This window comes from Moschus berezovskii, chromosome 4 (assembly GCF_049115385.1).
Source record: "Moschus berezovskii isolate FMDL1 chromosome 4, NW_MosBer_1.0, whole genome shotgun sequence".
Classification (NCBI taxonomy): Eukaryota; Metazoa; Chordata; class Mammalia; order Artiodactyla; family Moschidae; genus Moschus; species Moschus berezovskii.
Window position 1 is genome coordinate 67,451,806 of NC_142463.1, and position 16,927 is coordinate 67,468,732.

The window sequence follows — 16,927 nt, forward strand, 5'->3', positions numbered from 1 at the left end:
GGTCACTATGAGTCAGACATGACTAAGCGACTTCACTTTCACACATTGGAGGAGGAAATGGCAACCCACTCCAGTGTTCTTGCCTGGAGAATCCCAGGGATGGGGGAGCCTGGTGGGCTGCCGTCTATGGGGTCACACAGAGTCGGACACGACTGAATTGACTTAGCAGCAGCGGCAGCAACAACTGAACAGCAACAACAAATAGTTGATTTACAATGTTGTGTTAGTTTCTGCAGTATAGCAAGGTGAATCAGTTATACACATATCCACTATGTTTTAGACTCTTTTCCCATATAGGTCATTATAGTGTACTGAGAAGAGTTCCCTGTGCTACACAGTAGGTCCTCATTAGTTATCTATTTTATATATAGTACTGTGTATATGTCCAATTCTTCCATTTATCCCCCTCAACCAGCTTTCCCCCTTGGTAACCATAAGTTTCACTCAGTATGGTAACCACTTATTTATTCTTGTTAACACTTAGAAAAGAGAAATTTATTGCCATGGTACTCAAAGAAAAGGAAGGGAATAAATACAATTCTAAATATTTTATAGTTAGGAGAAAGTTGTAATCTACTTCTTTTCAAAGCTTCAGTTAGAGATGTTCAAACAAACTAAAGAAAATATTTGTTTACCTGTAAGCATCATCCTAGAACTAAAAAGGGAAACATTTATTGAGAAGACAGGATTACAAATAGGAAGATAGTAAGATAAGGTGTGAAAAAAAGGGTTGAAAAAAAGGGTTGTTGTATTCCCACTATCTCCTCCCTAATTTCACACCTTATCTTACTATCTTCCTATTTGTAATCCTGTCTTCTCAATAAATGTTTCCCTTTTTAGTTCTAGGATGATGCTTACAGGTCGGGGAAGTTGCTGAGTAAAGCAGAAAATATATAAGTTTTCCAGTTAGTACAGGTATCTCTGCATTCAGAGTCCACCTCTGCTATTTATTAACTTCAATAAATTTCTTGATTTTTTAATGACATCTTTTCCAACTATCAATGGGGATATGACAGCACCAATCTTATAGGGCTTTTGTGAGATTTTGATGTTTGTAAAGCAAACTACTGTATCATAAATGCTCAAAAAATATTAACCAGTTAGTCACTGCTATGAGCTATACAGAGAATTACTATGTCCATGAATTTTATGGTTCATTTTTATCTTTAAGCTACCATCAAATGAAAGTTTTGTTTCTTGCTTCTGTCTTTTGAAAAAGGTGGGACCAACTTCCAGTATATGGAAGAATTTCTATATTAAAAATAATCAGATGAAAGAGAAAAATAAAATAAACTTGTCTTCATATGTAGAAGGGTCTTATAGACATTAACATTCTTTCTCACACAGATGGACCATAAAGAACACACATCTTTTTCCCCATCATCATAAATGTTGTTTTCTAGCCCAAATCTTTTCTTTTCCTATTACAACCAAACTAGTTCAAGATCTAGAACCTACGCCAACACTGCATGCAAGGTGGGATCCACTGAGGATGAAATGGGAAACTATTTAAGAGCTTAATGCAAACAAAAGTTGCATTACCGTCTTTTTGATGTTTAATGGCAAAATGTGATAAATTTATTTTAGAATTTACTATCTGGAAAAGTTTGGTTCCAGGAAAGACTTCAATTTGGTTCAGTTCAGTTCAGTTGCTCAGTCGTGTCTGACTCTTTGCGACCCCATGAATCACAGCACGCCAGGCCTCCCTGTCCATCACCAACTCCTGGAGTTCACTCAAACTCATGTCCATCGAGTCGGTGATGCCATCCAGCCATCTCATTCTCTGTCGTCCCCTTCTCCTTGCGCCCCCAATCCCTCCCAGCATCAGTCTTTTCCAGTGAGTCAACTCTTACCTAAAAAGCTGTTAAGTTTAATTTTATCCAAGAATCATGTAACTAATTCCATTTTTCTATTTGTTGCCATGAAGCTTGGAACCAAGTTAATGCCAATTACAATACAGTTGACCCTTGAACAATACAGGTTTGAACTGCATAAGTCCACTCATACACAGATTTTTTCAATAGCAAACACCACGGTACATATAATCCATGGTTGGTTGAATCTACTTCTGTGGAACCTTAGATAAGGAGGGACTATATACACAGAAGGACCTCAGATATGGAGGGCCAACTATAAATTACACATGGATTTTTCAACTGTACAAAGTCGCCATCTTGCAACCCCTGCATTTTTCTAGGGTCAACTACATATGAACCCAGGTGACTAAAATATTTGCTTCCTCTACTCCATGTAACATTAACATATGAATATTTCTACTTACATATTATTGCATAGAAGACTTTAAGTATGAATTAGCTCTAAGTTTTGTTGGAAGCAGATAAAAGTAAAATAATTTTCTTCTAAATAGATGAAAACTGTGCTATTTCTTTTTATCATTTCGTGAAATGAACTGCACATTTAAGCCCAATACAGGAAAAGTGATTTATAAACCTTAGAATATAGAACATCATAAGGTTTTTATATAAGAAGAGATCTTAGGAGCCTGACAAATATAGCTCTCTGGCAACAGCAGAGCCAAGAACCCCTGGTCACTCTGCTTTTCTCACAACAAATGAGTAAATAATAATCAGTTTTGTTATAACATTGAAAGTTTCTAGCTTCATAAAATTTAGTATATATAAAATAATTTTCAAGCTCACGGGCATATCAGTTCACTGTAATAAAACCTTAAAACATTTAAAACTATGCAGAATTGCTGTAATTTCTGTCAAAATAAATTATGCTCTTAAATTTACTGTAATTAACACCACAGTTCTGGGGAAGAAATATGTTATACATAAAATATTATTATGCTTCTAACTTTAGATTTGTACAGCATGTCAGAATTACATATCGTAGCTTCAAGTAACATAAAGGTCACCGTTTTTTGGAGACAAAACTATTTGGAATCTATCTGTATGACTTCAGGCAAGTTACTCTCTAAGTCGCCACGTCTTAAAAAACAAAGATAACAATGCTTTTTTTAAAAAGGGTATTTGAAATGTTGGCATGTTACTTTCCTCTTTGACTTCATTTCTGTATACTCTAAAGTGACAAGTATTCTCCAATAGCATCAATATTCTAGGAATATTTCCTTTTCTTGAGTAAAAAGGAAACTAAAATTTTACTGAAAGGAACACAAAGGACATATATTTTTTCATGTACCTGTTTTAAATTACATGCCAGAACAAGGTAACAGCAAATTCTACGTTTATTAGAATACCTAGAACAAATAACTCCATAATAGTCATATTCAAGGTCAATGGCCTAATCATCAAGATGACTGCAGAAAAACACTGACACTGTGGAAATCCATTTTCCCATAAATGAAAGGCTGATACTGGCTCTGGTACCAATCTTTTCTTCATAAATTTGATATAATTCCGCACCTAGGTTTCTGTATATTTGAATAATAAAACCTTTACAAACCTAGCAAAGACACATCAGCAATGATGAAGTATCCCCCATCAGGAACTATGGGTTTTAGGCCAACACTTTCAAGTAAATGTACCATCCGATCTCTTTTTACTTCTAACTCTTTTGGCAAAGAATTGAAGTAACATTCTGGGTCATCCATGCGCTTGATGTCAATCCAGAAAGCTTGAGCCAAGGCTTCCTGTATATTAAGATTGAAAAATATGGAAAGGAAATATGGCAATGTTATGTACTGCCAAGTTTACTGGTATAATAAATAAAGACTGTCTGAATAATATTACTGACAAGAAAGTCATTCAGGGAATTACAGTTGAACCTATATGAAATTCTACAGACTAATGGAAGAACAAGTTACATGGAAATGATTAAATCTATTGTGAAGAACTGAGGATGAAACACAAAAATTCAAATTGAAATAGAGGTACAGTTGTCCCTTACTATTCACACAGGTGATTGGTTCCAGGACCCCAGAAAATACCAAAATCCAAGGATGTTCAAGTCTTTTATATGAAATGCATCCATGGATTCTGCATCTGTGAATTCAACCAACCCTGGATCCCCAATCTTTAGTTGAATCAATGAATGTAGAACCTGTGGATAGGGAGGGCCAACTGTATTATATAAAGATGCTTTACTTGGAAATGAAAAAGACAACGGTGTTTTCTACTAAGGTTAGCTTTAGAGTGATTTGCTAGATCTAAGCCTCAAAGACAACCAGAGAAATGATAAACTAGCCAGTGTTTCCCCATTATCTTTCAGGACAAGATAGTGTATATGAAAGCTGATCGATCCACTGTGTCACTCTTCATAAGTGTATGAATCCCTGTACTAATCATTCACATTTTTTCTCCACTGCTTTTATCAACATCTGACATATTATGTTATTAAAACATTTACTTGTTTATTATCTGTGCTCCCCCAACAGGCTATAAGCTCCAAAAGGGCAGGAATTCTTGACGGCTTTATCTGTGACACTCAGTAAGTATTTGTTTAATAAGTTAATAGATTTATTTTGAGAATGAAGAGTTGAATACAATAAAATCAATGCCCAACTAGCTTTTATCATGATATCACTCTATAGTCATTTGAAAAAAAATTTTTATTAGGGTTTTTTTTCTTATTCAGTAGGTATTTTTGATAGGAAACAAAAAAGTTTATTATAGCCAACATATTTCCCAGTTTTGGCTTTTTAACTGCTTCCCCAAAAAATAGTTTTCAGTATTCTGATTATTCACAAAATGATAGTACATACATCCCTGTTTTATAGATATTAAAAAACTAGAAACAATATAAAAAAATATACATTAAAAAGTCTTGCGACCCACCCCAGACCCTATCTATGTTAGTTTCATCTGTTCCCTTTACCCCTCAAATAGCCACTTTAACTAGTTTCATATGGTCCTTCCAGAGATTCTTTAAGAAACTATAAGCAAATAGTTTTCTCCCCTTCTTATACAGAATATAACATAAATAATATCTACTGCTCTGTATTTTGTTTTTATTTTTACAATAAATCCTGCATATCTTTCCGTATCAGTAATCATAGAGTTTTCTCATTCTTTGTTTTTTCCTTTCCCTTTCCCTTCTTTTCACTTTTAAACAGCCATCATGATAGAGTAAGGACCCTAAAGAAGTCCACATCTTAATGCCCGGAACCTGTAAATATGTTACCTTGCATGGTAAAATTAACTTTGCAAATGTGATTTAAGTTAAAGACCTTGGAGCTGGAGAGATTATCTTGGATTATCTGTGGGCCAAATGTAATCATAAGGATTCTTCTCAGAGAAAGAAGGTGGCAAGAGAGTCAGTGTTACGGGGGCTATGTGTTGACAGAGGCAGAGGCGGCAGTAATGTGACCATGGGAATGTGAGTACCCCAGAAGCCGGAAAAGATAAGGAGCAGACTCTGCCTTGGAGCCTCCAGGAGGAATGCAGCAGGGTCGACACTTGCTTTTAGCCCTGAAAGACCCTTCTGGAATTCTGACCTCCAGAATGTAAGATAAGAAACTTGTGTTGTTTTAAGCCACTAAGTGTAAGCAACTGTTAGCTGCTCAGTCATGTCCAACTCTTTGCAACCCAATGGACTATAACCTCTGCATGGAATTCTCCAGTCAAGAATACTGGAGTGGGCTGCCATTTCCTACTCCAGGAAATTTTCCCAACCCAGGGATTGAACCCAGCTCTCCCACACTACGGGAAGATTCTTTACCATCTGAGCTATCAGGGTGGTAATTTGGTACAGAGAACTAGGAAACTAATGCAGTCATATAATATTAAAATGTTTATAGACCATAGTTTATTTAATACATTGTCTATAGATGAACTCGGAGAAGGCAATGGCAAGCCACTCCAGTACTGTTGCCTAGAAAATCCCATGGATGGAGGAGCCTGGTAGGCTGCAGTCCGTGGGGTCGCTAAGGGTCGGACACGACTGAGCGACTTCACTTTCACTTTTCACTTTCACGCATTGGAGAAGGAAATGGCAACCCACTCCAGTGTTCTTGCCTGGAGAATCCCAGGGACGGGGGAGCCTGGTGGGCTTCCGTCTATGGGGTCACACAGAGTCGGATACGACTGAAGTGACTTAGCAGCAGCAGCATAGATGAACTATTCCCCATCTTCTGCAATGACTGACCACGTACATATAGAGCTTCTTAAATCTGCAGAGAACAGCTATAAGGTAAGTGCTCAGAGAATACACTGCTGCTTCACAGAGCACACATACCTAAAATTTTGCTTGGGGCTGTCATATCCTCCAGAGAGTTTGCAGCATTTTGCAATCCCCACCAGCAATGTATGAGTGATTAAAGTTAAAATCTTATGTGTTAAAACCAAAACCATTCTTGATAGCAGTGAGTATGTGTTTGCTACTAAATTTCTAAATTATACTGGAAGGACATGAAGGAACTGAGCCAACTGAAGTATACAACATAAAAATAACACCTCTGCCCAAAGACCATGCAGCAGCCCCAAATTACTGTAACACCTACCTGTAAAGGTGTTGCACAAGTATAAACGGTGTTTTGCTGAACTGTCTGTAAATGTTTTATCAAATGTTTAGGACCAATGGACCAGCCAAGCTGGAAAAGGAAAAGATTTAAAAATGAATCTAATTGTACATACCAGATTTGATAGAGTAGCTACGCTTAATGCAATTATTAAATATATGCATTTCTAAAATGTTCACACTGTGAAAGCTGTGTAGTCTTAGTAGTTAGAAACATTTCAACCTTGATCTTTCTGTGGAATAGTTTCCAACTGAAGTCACTAAATTCTGCCTCAGAAGGCATACAGTGCTAGCAATCATTATTATCTACCCCTCTCTTTGAATTTGCTATTTTTTATATTCTGGAAGTCTAATAACTGGAAACAAAGCTTGTCTGAATCAGATACAGATACGAGGGCCTTAAGGGACTCTTCCATAATTTGATTCTCCAGGCTCGTCTTTGATACTTCCTACTTCTTAGCCAAGTTCAGGAGAAGTGAAACTGGAAAACAAGTTTCAATTAGATCAATTGTGATTGTATTACATAGTACAGTGGTTAAGTGCACGGATTCTAAAACTAGATTTCCTTCCCTGGCAGGAATTCGAATTTATTAGCAATGAAACCTTAGGCAAGTTACTTAGATTCTCTGTACTTCAGTTTTATTGTCGGCAAAATGGGAAGAATAAATTATACCCACCTAATAACGTGGTTATGAGAATGAAAGGAATAAGTATGTGTAAATCTCTAGAACCTGGCACATAGTAAGCGTCAAAACATTCAGTTCAGTTCAGTTCAGTCCTGTCTGACTCTTTGCGACCCCATGGACTGCAGCACGACAGGCCTCCCTGTCCATCACCAACTGCTGGAGTTTACCAACTCATGTTCATTGATTAGGTGATGTTATCCAACCATCTCTTCCTCTGTCATCCACTTCTCCTCCCAGCATCAGGGTCTTTTCAAATGAGTCAGCTCTTCGCGTCAGGTGGACAAAGTACTGGAGTTTCAGCTTCAACATCAATCCTTCCAATGAACACTCAGGACTGATTTCCATTAGGATGGACTGGTTGGATCTCCTTGTAGTCCAAGGGACTCTCAAGAGTCCTCTCCATCACCACAGTTCAAAAGCATCAATTCTTCAGCACTCAGCTTTCTTTATAGTCCAACTCTCACATCCATACATGACCACTGGAAAAACCATAGCCTTGACTCGACGGACCTTTGTTGACAAAGTAATGTCTCTGCTCCCAATATGCTGTCTAGGTTGGTCATAACTTTTCTTCCAATGAGTAAGCGTCTTTTAATTTCATGGCTGCACTCACCATCTGCAGTGATTTTGGAGTCCAGAAAAATAAATTCTGACACTGTTTCCACTGTTTCCCCATCTATTTGTCATGAAGTGATGGGACCAGATGCCATGATCTTTCTTTTCTGAAAGTTGAGCTTCAAGCCAACTTTTTCACCCTCCTCTTTCAATTTCATCGAGGATCTTTAGTTCTTCTTCACTTTCTGCCATAAGGGTGGTATCATCTGCATATCTGAGGTTATTAATATTTCTCCTGGCAATCTTGATTACAGCTTGTGCTTCCTCCAGCCCAGCGTTTCTCATGATGTACTCTGCATATAAGTTAAATAAGCAGGGTGACAATATTCAGCCTGAACGTACTCCTTTTCCTATTTGGAACCATTCTGTTGTTCCATGTCCAGTTCTAACTGTTGCTTCCTGACCTGCATACAGGTTTCTCAAGAGGCAGGTCAGGTGGTCTGCTACTCCCTTCTCTTGAAGAATTTTGCAGAGTTTATTGTGATCCACACAGTCAAAGGCTTTGCCATAGTCAATAAAGCAGAAATAGATGTTTTTCTGGAACTCTCTTACTTTTTCCATGATCCAGTGGATGTTGGCAGTTTGATCTCTGGTTCCTCTGCCTTTTCTAAATCCAGCTTGAACATCTGGAAGTTCACAGTTCACGTATGGCTGAAGCCTGGCTTGGAGAATTTTGAGCATTACTTTGCTAGCGTATGAGATGAGTGCAATTGTGCTCCAGTTGAGCATTCTTTGGCATTGCCTTTCTTTGGGATTGGAATGAAAACTGATCTCTTCCAGTCCTGTGGCCACTGCTGAGTTTTCCAAATTTGCTGACATATTGAGTTCAGCACTTTCAGAGCATCATCTTTCAGGATTTGAAATAGCTCAACTGGAATTCCTGCCTCTTGTGAAAACTGACCTGCCTCTTGCGAAATCTGTATGCAGGTCAGGAAGCAACAGTTAGAACTGGACATGGAACAACAGACTGGTTCCAAATAGGAAAAGGAGCACATCAAGGCTGTATATTGTCACCCTGCTTATTTAACTTATATGCAGAATACATCATAAGAAACGCGGGGCTGGAAGAAGCACAAGCTGGAATCAAGATTGCCAAGAGAAATATCAATAACCTTAGATATGCAGATGACACCACCGTTATGGCAGAAAGTGAAGAGGAACTCAAAAGCCTCTTGCTCCTTGGAAGGAAAGTTATGACCAACCTAGATAGCATATTAAAAAGCAGAGACATTACTTTGTCAACAAAAGTCCGTCTAGTCAATCTATGGCTTTTCCAGTGGTCATGTATGGATGTGAGAGTTGGACTATAAAGAAAGCTGAGTGCCGAAGAATTGATGCTTTTGAACTGTGGTGTTGGAGAAGACTCTTGAGAGTCTCTTGGACTGCAAGGAGATCCAACCAGTCCATCCTAAAGGAGATCAGTCCTAGGTGTTCATTGGAAGGACTGATGTTGAAGCTGAAACCCCAATACTTTGGCCACCTGATGCAAAGAGCTCACTCATTTGAAAAGACCCTGATGCTGGGAAAGATTGAGGGCAGGAGGACAAGGGGACGACATAGGATGAGATGGCTGGATGGCATCTCTGACTCTATGGAGGTGAGTTTGAGTAAACTCCAGGAGTTGGTGATGGACAGGGAGGCCTGGCGTGCTGCCGTTCATGGGGTTGCAAAGAGTCGGATACGACTGAGCGACTGAACTGAACTGGGATTCAATCACTTCCACTAGCTTTGTTTGTAGTGATGCTTCTTAAGGCCCACTTGACTTCACATTCCAGGATGTCTGGCTCTAGTTGAGTGATTACACCATCGTGATTAACTGGGTCGTGAAGATCTTTTTTGTACAGTTCTTCATATTAGCTAATATTTTATATCCTTTTAATTAATATACAGTAATCAAACATTGCAAAGAAAAGAGTATCATCTGTTGGTTACTTTTAAAATAAGAAAATTACCCTATTTTTCTTATTTTCAAAAGAATTATTACGTCTCAGAAAGGACAAATACAACATGAAAACTGAATAAGAAAGCAGATCAGTAAGTATAAAAACCTGTGTAAACTGAGTATCTATGCATTTAAAACACAAAAAACTCTACAAGAAATAAGATACATGCCTGTTTTTAGACAACTAAATTCTTCATCTTACCTTCCAGCCAGTTACACTGAAAATCTTTCCAGCACTTCCTATGGTTATTGTTCTCTCCCACATACCTGGAAAAGTGGCTGAAGAGCAAAAAAGGGGGAAAAAAGGTTAGTTAATGGCTTTATAATCAGTCTACACTCAGTATAATTTAAAAACAAAAATGCCTTATAATATAGGCAGTATAGTTATTTCAATAGGTTTTTAAGAGATAATTTAGCTTTACCCAAACTCAGCTGAAAATGTTACCGAGCTTGAAAACGTTTAAGTGGCAAAATTATCTCCTAGGTCAGGAAAGGTCAGAAGTGCCAGCCGGCAGCGCTCTGGGCCGGTTCAGTGCAGTGGTCGTGGGAGCAACAGCTCCTGGCACTCAGGGTCAGTGGTAGCCGGGGGCCAGCACAATCATTCTGCGGCACAGCTTTGGTTGTGGTTGTGCTAGTGTTTGGCTCACCTCTACTCTGTCCATTTTCTGAGTCTATTTCTACAAGATTCCTAGGCCAGTGGTTCTTAAAATACATTTCCCACCTAGCAATATCAGTATCGCTGGGGAAGTCATAAAAAAGGCAAATTCTTGGATCCTCAGAAACTCTGTGGAAGGCCCAGCAATTTGCAGGCGTGTGCAAGAGTGAGGGTGTGTATTTTAGAAATAGCACAGTGAGATGTAAATCCATGATATATCTTGAAGTCATCTTCTTATAGCAAGTAAAGTGCCTACTAAGATATAAGGTAGCTAAAGAAAGTTCCAAAATGTAAACATATGCAATTTCAGCCTATCATGAAATATCTGTCAATACTTATAAAGGTAGGAAAGCCATATAAATTGAAAGAGTTACCACTGTATTCTCTGTGAAACACAAAAAGAAATCCCAAAAGGACAAATGAAAAAAAAATATTTAGAGGGTCCATTCGAAAACAGAATATTCTAACATATATCCTCTCAAGTTTTGAGACATTTCTATTCTTCCAAAATATTCCAAAGGACATGGCATGTCTTACTTTCCTATTTGACCACAGAAATATCTAAACTATGTATAAGGCAGAGTATCACTCCCTTTAAAGTAATAATATATATCCCAAATCAGGAAGATTTATTATTAAGAACATTTAGAAATAAATTATTTGAAAATTAAAAAATTACCCAAACTAATACAAACCTAGCATGTTTTAACAATAAGTTAAACACGAAGTAAATAAAAACTATGTACACATCAAATGTAGGTCACATTCACAAAATATCAAAACTAAGTAAAGTATTTAAAAGCTAAGTATTTTCTTGACGGCTATTTTGGCTATATAAAAGTGAATCTTTTTTTTTTCTTTCAAGGAGTAAGATGATCAGCTAAATAACTTATGAGGAATTCTATACTGATTTTCCAAATATCAAGGGATTCGTATATAAATACCAATATATTAGCATAATCTCTTCCAGAACAGAGGTTTCTTTTGTTGACTATAATTCAACAAAATGTAACGTCATTTTACTGAAACCTGGAGACACCATTTGAGTCAAGAATGTGACCCATATGAACAAATTCTACAACTCCAATTAAAAGGCTCCTAAGTAATTTAAAACCTGGAGAATGAAATGGCAACCCACTCTAGTATTCTTGCCTGAAAATCCCAGGGACAGAGAGCCTGGAGGGCTACAGTCTATGGGGTCGCAAAAGAGTCAGACATGACTTAGTGACTAAACACACAGACACACAAGTAATTTAAGAACATCTAGATAATCATGTCCTCTCCATCTCAGAGATTTGGGGAGCTACAGAAGTTATAAACAGAGTAGATGACCACAACACTGCATGTGAATATGGTAACAAAGAAAAAAAAATCTTTACAGATCTGATGATTTAGAAAAACCATATCTAGCTCCAGTACTGGTAAGTTTAGCCTGCAGTTATACATGAAAGGCAACTGGTCTTTGCACTTCTCATGTATGACCCATCCTCCTTAAATCAACCACAGCAGCTATAACAGTTATTCACAGGCGACTTAGGCTTCAGTAGAAGTCAGATAAAGATTAGAGACATGATGAAGAGTGCAAGCTACACCTGGGAAAACTGTCTCTGTGACATGAAGGTGATGCTAATTTCATGATGTGTGGCCAGAATCTTACTGTATTAAAGAGCTACTACTGCACTCTGCAAATTGATGGAATAGCAATTTCGTATCTTTCATGTAACAAAGGCCACCGTATCTAACAGAATACATTTTCACATGTTTGCACTCTCTAAATAATGAAATAGAATGAATAATGAAATGAATAATAATGATAATGAAACAGAAATGAATAATGAATTCATTTTTCTCTTGTTTTAACATCGTGAGTCGTTACAACTAAAAAATCTGAGCTCAAAATATGTCTTGATATCTTCAGCAAATAATATCATTTACACTTTTACCATGAAGTATTTATAATATAAGGTTTAAACAATAAGTTTCAAGATCATTTAAAGCAATATTTTGAAAAGAATATTGCTAAACTGAGTTAAATAAAATTTAAAAGCTTTGAGTTATTGCATAGACATGAACATTTGTAAAATGTACAAAATGTTAATCATAAAATTATATTTATTCATTAGATAGATGCCTCTTCCTCTACTTAATCTTAAAAAAATTACCAAAAAATGTAATTGTCCATATTGGTTTGATTTTCAACCGGGGAGTAGTTAATGACCTGAGACAGAGATCATCAACAAGATGTGGGAAGGTAAACTCTGATGCAATTTTGACAAATGACAAAATGGGCTGTGCTAAGACACCATACCTTACAAATTTCTGGCCCTCTTCTTTGTTTATACATTCTCCCTTAGAAGATACATTGTCTTCCATGTGTTCTACTATCAACAAAATTTTGATGACTGTCAAAAATCCCTTCACAATTTGATCCTTACAATCAGGCCTATAATTCTACTTGTCTGTAGACATCTCCTCCTCTGTGTCTCAAAGACACCGAAACTTAGCATGAGAAGCAGGAATTTCCTTTGCTCAGCTCTTCCCACAGGGTTGCCTCCTTCCATTTCCATCCCTGGTTAAGGCCTCATCGCTGCTAAGTGGTCCAGGCTAGAGATCTCAGAATCATACTTGCTTGCCTTCCCACCTTCAGATGCTATATTCCGTGCCCTACAGTTTATACTTCTAAACAACCCTAGCGTATGATCTCCACTGCCAGGGGATCTGACTTAAAATCCTCACCTGCAGCTGGTTCTTACCATTATAAAACAAATCCAATACAGAACCAATTACCTTGCCTTCATCACACCTTGTCATTGCCTGCTGCAGCTGTTCTCAAAGTATGCTCACTGGTACCCTGATGATCAAATTAATTATTGAGTTTTTTTAATAGAGCTTGAAAAAATCGACTTTAAGTTTTCCACAACATTTTCTTTAGCACTTCAAACTGCTACTGGTTATCTCAGTGGTAAAGAACCAGCCTGCCAACACAGGAGACATGGGTTTGATCCCTGGGTCGGGAAGATCCCCTGGAGAAGGAAATGGCAACCCACTCCAGTATTCTTGCCTGGAAAATCCCATGGACAGGATTCTGGCAGGCTACAGCCCATGGGGTCACAAAAAGAGAGTTGGACACAACTTAGTAACTAAAACAACAACTGGTTATCTGATGGTGAATGCTACCAATAGTGAAACAAATGAGCATCAGGAAATGAACAATAATGGCAAAAATCAGAAAAACTCAGATGTATTTATTTCAATAACACTTTGCTACAGGCAAATACACACAGATTTGTGATTTTTATATTGACTTCTAATTATTTAATTTCTGTTAAGAAAATTACCTCTAGCTTCATGATGAAATACAGTACATATTGTCACTAATTCATCATGTGAACATTGTGACTTCACGATACCCTATCACTAAAATATAATAAAAATTTAAGAACCATTGGTCCCCCTCAATGAAATTTAAACTCTTTATATTCATATATAAAGTCCTTCAGAATCACCCTACTTTTCCATTCTCATCTGTGCCAGTTACTGCAACACACTCTTACAAGCCAGTTAAGTATATCTTGATCTTTCATGCCATCTCACCTTAGTACACAAGTTTATCTGAGAAAGATTTTCTTTCTACTACTCTGACTAATTCCATCTTTTGCCCACTTTGTTGATCTCCCCTGTCTCCACAGCAGTTTGTAATTTACCACGGATAATTATGATGTGTGCAACAACTATTTATGTATAAGTACACTACTTTCAAAATTTATTGGTTCCTGCCAGTGACATTAGTTATTCTTCCCTCACCCTTTCATACTTCCTATTCATTTTATTCAACAATTATTTTCTGATTGTCTACCATGCACAAGACCCTATTCTGGGAACTGAGGGTTCAGAACAGATCAAAATGTTTAAAAATTCCTACCTCCTTGCAAGTTAGAAGTAAAAATATATCCTGCTATTTATTATACAGGAAAACACAGGACAGAAGGGTTTTCCTGGTAGTCCAGTAGTTAAAAATCTACCTTGTAATGCAGGGGACATGGGTTCAATCCCAGGCCCGGGAAGATCCCACATGCCTCAGAGCAACTAAGCCTGTGAGCCTCAACTAATGAGCCTGCATTCTACAGCCTGTGTTCTGCAACAAAAGCTACTGCAATGAGAAGTCTGAACACCGCGAAAAAGAGTAGCCCTGACTCACTGCAACTAGAGAAAGCCTGAGTGCACCAACAAAGACCCATCAAAGCCAAAAAAACAAAACAAGAGAACAGAAAAAGGACAAAGAAAATGCAGAGAGGTTTAAATCTTAAATGTTGTGGTCATTAAATCTGAAAACTGAATAAAGACCCCAGGGAGGTGCCACTGAGTCGTTTGGATATCTGAGGGAAAAGTGTTTCCAAGTATAGGAAGGGAAAGTACAAAGACCCAAAGACTGAAGCACAGTTATAACCCTATAGTTGATATGTTTGGATCACCCCAGAAGACACCATGGTTTCTGTGAGATGGGTTGGGGGTGTGTGTGTGTGTGTGTGTGTGTGTGTGTGTGTCTATGTGTGTCTGTGTGTGTGTGTGTACGCTCAGTCACTTCAGTCATGTCCGTGTGTGTGTGTGTGTGTGTGTGTGTGTGTGTGTATACGCTCAGTCACTTCAGTCATGTCCAACTCTTTGTGACCCTACAGACTATACTCCACCAGGCTCCTCTGTCCACAAGATTCTCCAGGCAAGAATACTGGAGTGGGCTGCCATGCCCTCCTCCAGGGGATCTTCCTGACCCAGGGATTGAACCCACGTCTCCTTCATTGCAGGTAGATTCTTTAGCACTGAGCCACTGCGGAAGCCCGAGACAGAGTAGTAATGGTGAAATCCATTGCAATACCTTACTGTCACAGCAATTTCTTTTCTGTTCATCTGGCATTTCAGCATTTCCCTTAATAGGGACAGACCAGTTCAGGAATAAGTAAGTTCCCTATGTCTTATATACAAAGTAATAGATTATTGGGGGGAAAAAAAGAAGCTAAGAATAAAGGCAAAAGTACTACTTCTCTGGTTTCCTAGTTGTATCCTGTGATCTAAAATCTCATCTCCTAAGTTTGTACTGCTTGTCCTTCAACCTGTTCATAAATCCACTCAAACATCACTCATTCAAGTCCCATTTTTCAGTGCTCACAAATATCTACCCATTACAAAGACTATTCCTAAAGCTGTTCTGGGATCCTTTCCAATCAGATATTCCACATGTGTCCAAGCACATTTAGATCTGTGACTCTACGTAATAATTGGTACCTATTTTAAAATGCTTATTTCCAGTATATACAAGCCATTCATAAACCTCATCACTGATGCAGAGTGTGTCATATTTGATGCAAAGGTCGGCAATTACTTGGAGTTCCTCTTTGGGATACACCTACACATATGAAAGGAAACAAAAGAGCAGAGCCAATTATTCAATGTGTGAGAGAATGACGGATCAGAAGATGTATAAAGAGATGAAAGACTCACCTTGCCAAGGGGGTTATGTGGAGTATTTAGTATTATAGCTTTGGTTTTGGAATTAAATTTGCTTGCCAGTTCTTGAGGATCTAAGGTCCAGTCAGAACTAGAGCATTTTTTCCCATCAACAGGTTTCTAAGCATGAAGAATGAAGATGTGATTTAATTCAGTTAATTCATGTTTGCTGTATTACAAATAAATAACCTAATAAGGAAAAAAAAGTAGAGAAAGGCATGGCAAAGGTAACTTAATAAATAACTAACAATGAAAAGAAACAAAAATAACTAAGATTTACTTCTGCCTTAAGAGCCCAACAGGACTTGAGTCCCATGCTCATACCTGTTAAATGGAAACATGAACTCTGTCAACATTAACAGCTGTAAAAGTGCCTAAATTCCTTCAGAGGAGTCAGCTATATGGTTATGGTTAATACGCCTGATTATGGTAACACATCTGATTCTATAAGGCTAATAGAAGATTTTGTGATTCACCTTAGTGTGTTACTTGTTTTAATACGATTTTTTAAAAAGACAATGAAACTATACTGTATTCCTAAAGATAAAAGTAGAGTCAAAATAACCAAAACACTTCATTCAGAATTGAGTATTTAATGAACACCCAGCACACACCCTGGGATTCCCAGGGGGTTCAATGGTAAAGAATCAGCCTGTCAAGCAGCAAACCTGAGTTCAATCCCTGAGTCAGGAAAATCCCCTGGAGGAGGAAATGGCAACCCACTCCACTATTCTTGCCTGAAAAATCCCATGGAGAGAGGAGCCTGGAGGGCTACAATCCGTGGGGTCACAGAGTCAGCCACGACTTAATGACTACCAGCACATACCCTGCACTGTTAGTCACTGGGGACTAGAGCTATAAAAGTGAGTCAGAAATGGTCTCTGACCTGGTGGTGCTCAGTCAGTAGGGGAGATACACAATCACAAAAAATAGCATTGCATATAATGTAGAAGCTGTTACAACAGATACATGGCAAACATATGATGAAGTAATAAAAATTCCCCCTTAAATAGCTGTCACCTTCAGTCATGGTAGAGATATACAGTAAATCCCAAAATGTAATCAAAGTAGAAACTTTATTGGCAA

The 16,927-nt window shown here is 37.9% G+C and overlaps 1 protein-coding gene and 1 long non-coding RNA gene across 5 annotated transcripts in view; one reads left to right on the forward strand and one right to left on the reverse strand.

Moving 5' to 3' along the window:
* The window catches only part of LOC129541843 (uncharacterized), a 44,129-nt gene extending 38,376 nt beyond the window's left edge, over positions 1–5,753 (forward strand). For both annotated transcript variants that reach the window (XR_016037212.1, XR_008682906.2), the window contains 2 exons: positions 4,361–4,413; positions 5,039–5,753. This is a non-coding gene — a long non-coding RNA (uncharacterized LOC129541843). The remainder of the gene's footprint in view (positions 1–4,360; positions 4,414–5,038) is intronic.
* The window catches only part of KYAT3 (kynurenine aminotransferase 3), a 70,298-nt gene that overhangs the window by 9,824 nt on the left and 43,547 nt on the right, over positions 1–16,927 (reverse strand). For all 3 annotated transcript variants that reach the window (XM_055404144.2, XM_055404143.2, XM_055404142.2), the window contains 5 exons: positions 15,836–15,961; positions 15,620–15,740; positions 9,887–9,963; positions 6,425–6,514; positions 3,430–3,616 (listed from right to left, as the gene is read on the reverse strand). In XM_055404144.2, the coding sequence (XP_055260119.2) occupies positions 3,430–3,616; positions 6,425–6,514; positions 9,887–9,963; positions 15,620–15,740; positions 15,836–15,961 (601 nt within the window). The remainder of the gene's footprint in view (positions 1–3,429; positions 3,617–6,424; positions 6,515–9,886; positions 9,964–15,619; positions 15,741–15,835; positions 15,962–16,927) is intronic.